This window comes from Taeniopygia guttata, chromosome 3 (assembly GCF_048771995.1).
Source record: "Taeniopygia guttata chromosome 3, bTaeGut7.mat, whole genome shotgun sequence".
Taxonomy (NCBI): domain Eukaryota; kingdom Metazoa; phylum Chordata; class Aves; order Passeriformes; family Estrildidae; genus Taeniopygia; species Taeniopygia guttata.
Window position 1 is genome coordinate 526,481 of NC_133027.1, and position 8,587 is coordinate 535,067.

Genomic DNA, 8,587 nt, shown 5'->3' on the forward strand with positions numbered 1-8,587 from the left:
TGTGCCTTTGCCCCAGTGCTACCCTGGCACCTGTCCCTTTGCCCCCGAGCTACCCTGGCACCTGTCCCTTTGCCCCGAGGAGACCCTGGCACCTGTCCCTTTGCCCCCATGTTACCCTGGCACCTGTCCCTTTGCCCCGAGGAGACCCTGGCACCTGTCCCTTTGCCCCCGTGCTGCCCTGGCACCTGTCCCTTTGCCCCCGTGCTGCCCTGGCACCTGTCCCTTTGCCCCCGTGCTGCCCTGGTCCCTGTCCCTTTGCCCCAGTGCTGCCCTGGCACTTGTCCCTTTGCCCCCGTGCTGTCCTGGCACCTGTCCCTTTGCCCCAGTGCTGCCCTGGCACCTGTCCCTTTGCCCCAGTGCTACCCTGGCACCTGTCCCTTTGCCCCAGTGCTACCCTGGCACCTGTCCCTTTGTCCCCGTTCTGCCCTGGCACCTGCCCCTTTACCCCAGTGCCACCCCGGCTGCTGGCACAGCCCCAGTGCTGCCCTGGCTGCTGGCACAGCCCCAGCCAGTTGTCCCTCGCCACAGTTCAAAGCATCCAGGTCCTGGCAGCATTTAGTAGATGCACATGAAGGATTTGGGGGTGCCATGTGCACCAGGCCCGCCACGGCCAGGAGGGGATGCAGCTGGGGAGTGCCCAGTGGGTGCCAGCGAGGCAGGGGGACTGCAGGGTGAGAAGCTGGGGGGACAGAGCTGGCTCGGTGGGGGGACAGCAGGGTCCCTGCTGTGGGACGAGAGATGCTCCCACACCTGCCAGGACAGGAACCCTCCCGTGGGCACGGCAGCACCCCAAAAGCAGGGCAGGCGTGGGGGTACGGCCGGGCAGCAGCAGGGCTGGCAGAGGGCTCCGGGGGTCTCTGCCCCCCGGGCTGGCAGCGGGGCCGGTACCGCACCCCGCCAGCACGCACCCCGCCGGGAGCTGCGTCACCGGCATCCGTCACCCCGGAGCGCGGGGCTCCGGCACGTCCCCGGTGCCAAGCAACGGCCCGGGGGGACGGCGGTGAGCCGCGGCGTGACGCAGAACCGGCCCCGCTCCGCCGCCCCGGGGCCGCCCCGCTGCGGAGACGTGCCCGGCGGGCAGCGGGGCGGGGAGCCGCCGGCACCGGGAGCCGCCGGCACCGGCCCCGACCCGCGGGCAGCGGCCGCCCCGGCACCGTGACCTCGGCGCGTGGCCGCGGGGGAGGGACGCCGCATCCCGCGGGGTCAGCCCGGGACAGCGCCCGGCAGAGCGCCGCTGCCAGCGGGGGGGCACTGCCCGGACCGGTCTGCTCCCGGGAGTACCGGGAGTACCGGGGAGTACCGGGCACTGCCCGGCCCGGCCCTCTCCCGGGAGTACCGGGAGTACCGGGAGTAACGGGCACTGCCTGGCCTGGCCCGCTCCCGGGAGTGCCGGGAGTACCGGGAGTACCGGGAGTACCGGGCACTGCCCGGCCCGGCCCGCTCCCGGGAGTACCGGGAGTACCGGGAGTACCGGGAGTACCGGGAGTACCGGGCTGCAGCGGGCACTGCCCGGCCCGGCCCGGGAGAACCTGGAGTACCGGGATTACCGGGAGAACCGGGAGTACTGGGATTACCGGGAGTACTGGGGTGCAGCGGGCACTGCCCGGCCCGGCCCGCTCCTGGGAGTACCGGCAGTACCGGGCACTGCCTGGCCCGACCCGCTCCCGGGAGTACCGGGCACTGCCGGGTCTGGCCCGCTCCTGGGAGTACCGGGAGTACCGGGAGTCCCGGGAGTACCGGGCACTGCCCCGGCTCTGCCCTGTGTACCCCCAGAACCGCCCCAAATCACGGGCACTGCGCACCCACCCCGCTCCTGGCTCCTGCTGGCAACGCTGCCGGGCCAGACCAACCCGGCCCGGGTATCCGTGCCCCAGCTGGGCCAGGAACGTGCCAGGCACATCCCGGGGGGCACACGGGCACATCCCAATGGACACACGGGCACATCCCAATGGACACACGGGCACATCCCAATGGGCACACGGGCACATCCCAGCGGACACACGGACACATCCCAATGGACACACGGGCACATCCCGGGGGACACACGGGCACATCCCAATGGACACACGGGCACATCCCAATGGATACACGGGCACATCCCAATGGGCACACGGGCACATCCCAGCGGACACACGGGCACATCCCAATGGGCACACGGGCACATCCCGGGGGGCACACGGGCACATCCCAATGGGCACACGGGCACATCCCAGCGGACACACGGGCACATCCCAATGGGCACACGGGCACATCCCAGCGGACACACGGACACATCCCAATGGACAAACGGGCACATCCCAGCGGACACACGGACACATCCCAATGGACACACGGGCACATCCCGGGGGACACACGGGCACATCCCAATGGACACACGGGCACATCCCAGCGGACACACGGACACATCCCAATGGACAAACGGGCACATCCCAGCGGACACACGGACACATCCCAATGGACACACGGGCACATCCCGGGGGACACACGGGCACATCCCAATGGACACACGGGCACATCCCAGGGGACACACGGGCACATCCCAATGGACACACGGGCACATCCCAGTGGACACACGGGCACATCCCGGGGGGCACACGGGCACTTTCCAATGGACACATCCCAGTGGACACACGGGCACATCCCAATGGACACACGGACACATCCCAATGGACACACGGGCACATCCCAGTGGACACACGGGCACATCCCAATGGACACACGGGCACATCCCAATGGATACACGGGCACATCCCAGTGGATACACGGGCACATCCAAAGGGGCACACGGGCACATCCCAATGGACACACGGGCACATCCCAGTGCACACACGGCCACATCCCAGGGGACACACCGGCCAGGACCTCCATCCGCCGGGGCAATGGCCGGAGGACGGGGCACTGACAGGCGAGAGCAGTGTACCCAGCCGGCCAGCAGGAACCGGGATGACCCCGAGCTGGCAGTGCCCGCAGCAGGGCGGTGTCCAGCTGGCCGCAGCCCCGGTGCCCACGCCTTGCCCAGCCCTGCCCTGCGCTGCCGGACACGCCGCCCCACAGGAGGGCAAAGCTTTGCCAGCCCTGGCACTGGGAGCGGCCCCCGGCCCAGCGTGTGCATGGCTGGGGTGTCCCCCCGAGCCTGGAGGTGCAGGGACCCCCGAACAGGCAGGACCCCCCGAGGGGGGAGCAGGGCTGGCACGAGGTTACAGACCCAGCACAGGGCATGAACCCAGCACAGCTCCAGGGCCAGGACATGCCCCATCCTGGGGGACACCCCTCCTGGGGACACCCCATCCTGGGGACACCCGCACCTGGGGGACACCCCATCCTGGGGGACATGCCCCATCCTAGGGGACACCCCCTCCTGGGGACACCCCCTCCTGGGGGACACCCCATCCTGAGGGACGCCCCCTCCTGGGGGACACCCCCTCCTGGGGAACACCCCCTCCTGGGGACACCCCTCCTGGGGACACCCCTCCGGGGGACACCCCCTCCTGGGGGACACCCCTCCTGGGGGACACCCCCTCCTGGGGACACCCCCTCTTGGGGGACACCCCCTCCTGGGGACACCCCATCCTGGGGACACCCCCTCCTGGGGGACACCCCCTCCTGGGGACACCCCATCCTGGGGGACACCCCATCCTGGGGACACCCCCTCTTGGGGACACCCCCTCTTGGGGGACACCCCTCCTGGGGACACCCCATCCTGGGGGACACCCCCTCCTGGGGGACACCCCTCCTGGGGGACACCCCATCCTGGGGGACACCCCTCCTGGGGACACCGCCACCCTGCCCGCAGCCGGGAGGTGACAGCAGGTCAGTGTCCCCGGCCACTCCCCGGCGCCGGGAATAGCTCAATCCGCGCTAATCCCGCCGGGCTCCGTTCCCGCCCGTTCCCCGCCCGTTCCGGGCAGCACCGGGGCCGGTGCCGGTACCGGGGCCGTACCTTGTGCGTGTCCAGCGCCTCGCGGCTGGGCGCGGGGCTGCCGGCCTCCAGGCTCCCTCCGGACGGCATGGTGGGGCCGGCCGGCCGCTTCAGCACCCGAGCGGAGCCCGCCGCGCCCGGGAGGGGTCCGGGAGCCGTCCCCCGCCGCTGCCGGGATCCTCCTGGCCCTGCGGGAAGCGGAGAAGGACGGGGCTCAGGGGATGCTCCCGCCCCGCCGCCCCCGGCCCGGCCCCAGCCCCGGCCCCGGCAATTATTAACGTGCCTCAGCCTTGACTCGCCGCGCCGGGCTCTGCCCGACATCGCCCCGCCGGTGCCCGAGCCCCGGCCCGCCCCGGCCCCGGCCCCGGGGCACGGGGAGCACGGTGGGGGCGAGGGGTGGGAGATGATGGGTGCACGGTGTGGGTGAGGGGTAAGGGGTGAGGGGTTCATGCTGTGGGTGAGGGGTGGGAGATGAGGGGTGCACGGTGTGGGTGAGGGGTGGGAGATGAGGGGTGCACGGTGTGGGTGAGGGGTGGGAGATGAGGGGTGCACGGTGGGGGTGAGGGGTAAGGGATGAGGGGTGCACGGTGGGGGTGAGGGGTGGGAGATGAGGGGTGCATGCTGTGGGTGAGGGGTGGGAGATGAGGGGTGCACGGTGTGGGTGAGGGGTGGGAGATGAGGGGTGCATGCTGTGGGTGAGGGGTGCGAGATGAGGGGTGCACGGTGTGGGTGAGGGGTAAGGGATGAGGGGTGCACGGTGTGGGTGAGGGGTAAGGGATGAGGGGTGCACGGTGTGGGTGAGGGGTAAGGGATGAGGGGTGCACGGTGTGGGTGAGGGGTAAGGGATGAGGAGTGCACGGTGTGGGGTGCAGTGTCAGTGCAGGGTGTGGGGTAAGGGGTGCACAGCATGGGGTTTAGCGTGTGGAGCACAGGGGGCATGGTGTGAGGTGTGGGGAGCCCACAGGAGGGCAGCTGTGGGGCACAGAGTCCATGGCATGGGGTGCAGGGTGTGGGGCACAGTGTCCATGGCGTGGGGTGCAGCTGTAGGGCACAGTGTCCATGCTGTGGGGTGCAGGGTGTGGGTACAGGGCGCAGGGCACAGGATACAGGGTGTGGGTACAGTGTCCATGCTGTGGGGTGCAGTTGTAGGGCACAGTGTCCATGCTGTGGGGCACAGGGTGTGGGCACAGTGTCCATGCTGTGGGGCGCAGGGTGTGGGTACAGTGTCCATGCTGTGGGGCACAGGGTGTGGGGCACAGAGTCCATGGCATGGGTGCAGCTGTAGGGCACAGTGTCCATGCTGTGGGGCGCAGGGTGTGGGCACAGTGTCCATGCTGTGGGGTGCAGTTGTAGGGCACAGTGTCCATGCTGTGGGGCGCAGGGTGTGGGTACAGGGCACACAGCACAGGGCACAGGGTGATGGGTGCACGGTGCGGTGTGGGGCACCCAGCACAGGATGCTCAGTGTGGGGTGTCCTTGGCAGAGCACGGGGTGCCCAGTCCCTGTTTGGGGGTGCATTGTGCACCTTGTGAGGCGCATGGAGGGGGTGTGCAGTGTGGGGTTTGAGGGGTACAGTGTGGGGTGGGAGGGGTGCAGTGTGGGGTGGGAGGGGTGCAGTGTGGGGTTCGAGGGGTGCAGTGTGCATTTTGTGGGTGCAGCAGAGCAGTGGGGTGCAGGGTGCTGGGTACAGGGGCCATGCGGGGTGCAGGACATGCTGCAGGGGGCACAGGGCAGGGTTTGGGTGCAGGACATGCTGCAGGGGGCACAGGGCAGGGTTTGGGGTGCGGGTGTGTGAGGCACACGGTGACAGTGGGGTACCCTACAGGCTGTGCATGCTGTAGGATGTGCGGGGGGCTGGCAGGGCCATCGGGGTTGGGTTGTGGGGTGCAAAGGGTGCAGGAGTTGGGGGGCCGAGCGCCGGAGGCCGGGGGATGCAGGCTGGTTGTGGGGGAGCTGGGGGATGCCGGCTGCGGGCTCTGGGGGTGCGGGGTGCGGGTGCAGGGTACCCGGTGCGGGGTGCCGGTGCGGGGGCCGGTGCCGGTGCGGGGTGCGGGCTGCGGGCTGCGGGGTGCGGGGTGCCGGTGCGGGGTGCCGGTGCCGGGTGCGGGGTGCCGGTGCGGGGTGCCGGTGCGGGGTGCCGGTGCGGGGTGCGGGGTGCCGGTGCGGGGTGCCGGTGCGGGGTGCGGGGTGCCGGGTGCGGGGTGCGGGGTGCCGGTGCGGGGTGCCGGGTGCGGGGTGCCGGTGCGGGGGCCGGGGCCGGTGGCGGGGGGCCGGGGGGGAGGCGCCAGCCGGCACCTGTTGCTATGGCAAACGCTGCATTCGCCGTGGCCGGGGCTGCTGTTGCCTTTGGCACCGGAGCTGCAATTTGTTTCTAGAGCTTTCCAGCCGCAGCCGTTCCCAGCGGCGGGCGGGGGGCTCGGGCGGGGGCTCGGGGGGGCCGGGGCGGGCAGGACGCCGCTCTCGGCACCGCTCCCAGCCCCGGGCATCCCCCCGGCCCGCGGCCGGAGCGGCGGGGGTGCTGGGGGGCTGCGGCCGCCCCACGACACGGGCACCGGGACCCCCGGGGTTTGGGGTGCCGGGCCGGGGGCTGCGGGACAGATGGGGGGGCTCAGCCCTCCCCGCCCCTCTCGCAGGCTGGGCTGGGGGAGGATGTAGGCAGGGGGAGTGGGGCTGGCTCCATGTGGGGGTGGAGGGTGGGGGTGTGGGACTGGGGGTGCAGGATGCCGGACGGGGCTGTGGGGTGCACGCTGGACCCCCAGGCACAGCCCTAGCGACTCCCCGGCCCCTTCCCTCCGCAGCCCCGGCCCCATCCCCGCTCCATCCCCCGGGGCACGGGGGTGATGCCCACGGAGCTCCCCGCGGGCACGCTCGGCCCCGGCCCGGCACTTGGCCCTGGGCACCGCGATGCCCGTCGGTGAGGGGCCGGGGCTGGCACCCCGCACCCCCAGACCACCGCTATGGCCCCCCTGTCAGCGGCTGTGCCAGCAGCCCACGGCACGGCACGGCACGGCACGGCACGGCACGGCACGGCACGGCACGGCACGGCACGGCAGTTCGGCCCCCCGTTCCCCGCCAATCGCCTCCCGGGGTGCCGCTGCCGGAGCCCCCCACCATCCCCGAACCCCCGGGGACCCCGGTCCCGCCGCGCCTCGGCACAGCCCCGGCACGGCACGGCACGGCACGGCACGGCACGGCACGGCACGGCACGGACACGTGCGGCGGGAAGCACCGGGGACACCGCGGCCGCACCGGGACCTCGGGGGATCCCCGCGGCCGGGGGTCTCCGCCGCGCCGCCGGCACCGCCCGCACTGCCCGGGCCCCCGCGGCACCGGGGTCCCTCCGGCAGCCCCGGGGGGCGGCGGAGCCCGGTGGGCGCTGCCGGAGGGGCAGCTCGCGGCTTTGATTCGCTTCCAGCCAACATGGTCTCCAAACGCTCTAAAAATAGTTGTTGTGCGCACAAACCCCGCGGCCGCCGAACAAAGCCGCGGAGCCGCCGCGGCCCGGCCGCCTCCCGTGCCCGCCCCACCGGAGGCGCCGTGCGGGACCGGCGGCGCTCCCGTCCCGCTCCCCGCGCTCTTACCGGGCTGCGCTCGCCCGCCGCGGGCCGGGCCGGGCCGGGAAGGGCCGGGGGGCTCGGCGCCGTGCCCTCGCCTCAGGCCGCCGGGACCGGGCTCGGCGGCATCCCGCGGGGCTCGGCGGCGGTCACGGAGCCGCGGCGGGGCCGGAGCCCCGCGGCCGCCGCGTCCCCGGCGGGGCTGGCCCCGCGGCTCGGGCCGGGCGAGCGGCGGCCCCAGCGCAGCCGCCGGTGCCGCTCCCGCACGGCAGCACCGGCGAGTCACGCTCGGCGCGGCGGCAGAGGCGTTCCGAAGTGGGTTACCTGCGCCGGCTGGGCGAGACACGCGGCAGCCACCGGCAGCCACGAAAATGGAAAACCCACCCGAAATCCCGCCTTTTTTTTTTTTTTTTCTTTTTTTTTTTTTTTTAAATATATTTAGGGACCTCGGCGGTGCCGTGCCGCAGCCGGGAGCCTGCGGGGACCTAACCGGCCATTTTAGGTGAGGCGAGCGGGGTCCCCCGCAGCCCCCCGTGCCGGTGGCGAGCGGGGACGCCGTCACACAGTCCCCCCCGCCCGTCCCGAGGTGACCCCGCGAGCGGCGGTGACACCCCCGCCCTGGCCGGGGTCCCCGTGCGCCGGCGGCGGTGGGCACGCACCAGGGACCCCGGCCAAGCGCCTCTCCCGTGACAAGTGCCGCAGCGTATTATTATTGTTGTTGTCACTTTGAGTCACTGCCACCACCGCGCTCCTCCTCCTCCTCCTCCTCCTTCTCCTCCTCCTCCTTCCCAGCAGCAGGGAACGACTCCGGGATTGACTCAGAGGGGACAGGAGCGGCGGCCGTGAGTCACCCCCGCCCTGACTCACGGAGTGGGAGCCCCCCGAGCCCCCTCGGCGTGGGGGCTGCTGCCGGGGGGCGCAGGAACACGGTGGGCGCCCCCCGGTACGCAACTTCGCCTCCGACAGATGGTTGTGCCGGAGCCGCCGTGGCCTTGACCTCATCTCGGAGCTGTAATTTAGGGGTGAAATGTTTGGCCTCTGCGGGAGGAGCGCCTGGCCACGCGTGCCACAGCTCCGGGAGCCACCGGCAGCGGGGGGACCTGGGGGGCGAGGG

At 71.9% G+C, this 8,587-nt stretch overlaps 1 protein-coding gene across 2 annotated transcripts in view; it reads right to left on the minus strand.

The window, feature by feature from the left end:
• Positions 1 to 8,175, minus strand: part of DNMT3A (DNA methyltransferase 3 alpha) — a 31,066-nt gene extending 22,891 nt beyond the window's left edge. For both annotated transcript variants that reach the window (XM_072926204.1, XM_072926203.1), the window contains exons 1-2: positions 7,501 to 8,175; positions 3,941 to 4,107 (exon numbers count right to left, since the gene is read on the minus strand). In XM_072926204.1, coding sequence (XP_072782305.1) covers positions 3,941 to 4,009 — 69 coding nt within the window. In that variant the 5' untranslated portion in view covers positions 4,010 to 4,107; positions 7,501 to 8,175. The remainder of the gene's footprint in view (positions 1 to 3,940; positions 4,108 to 7,500) is intronic.
• Between the last annotated feature and the right edge of the window lie 412 nt (positions 8,176 to 8,587).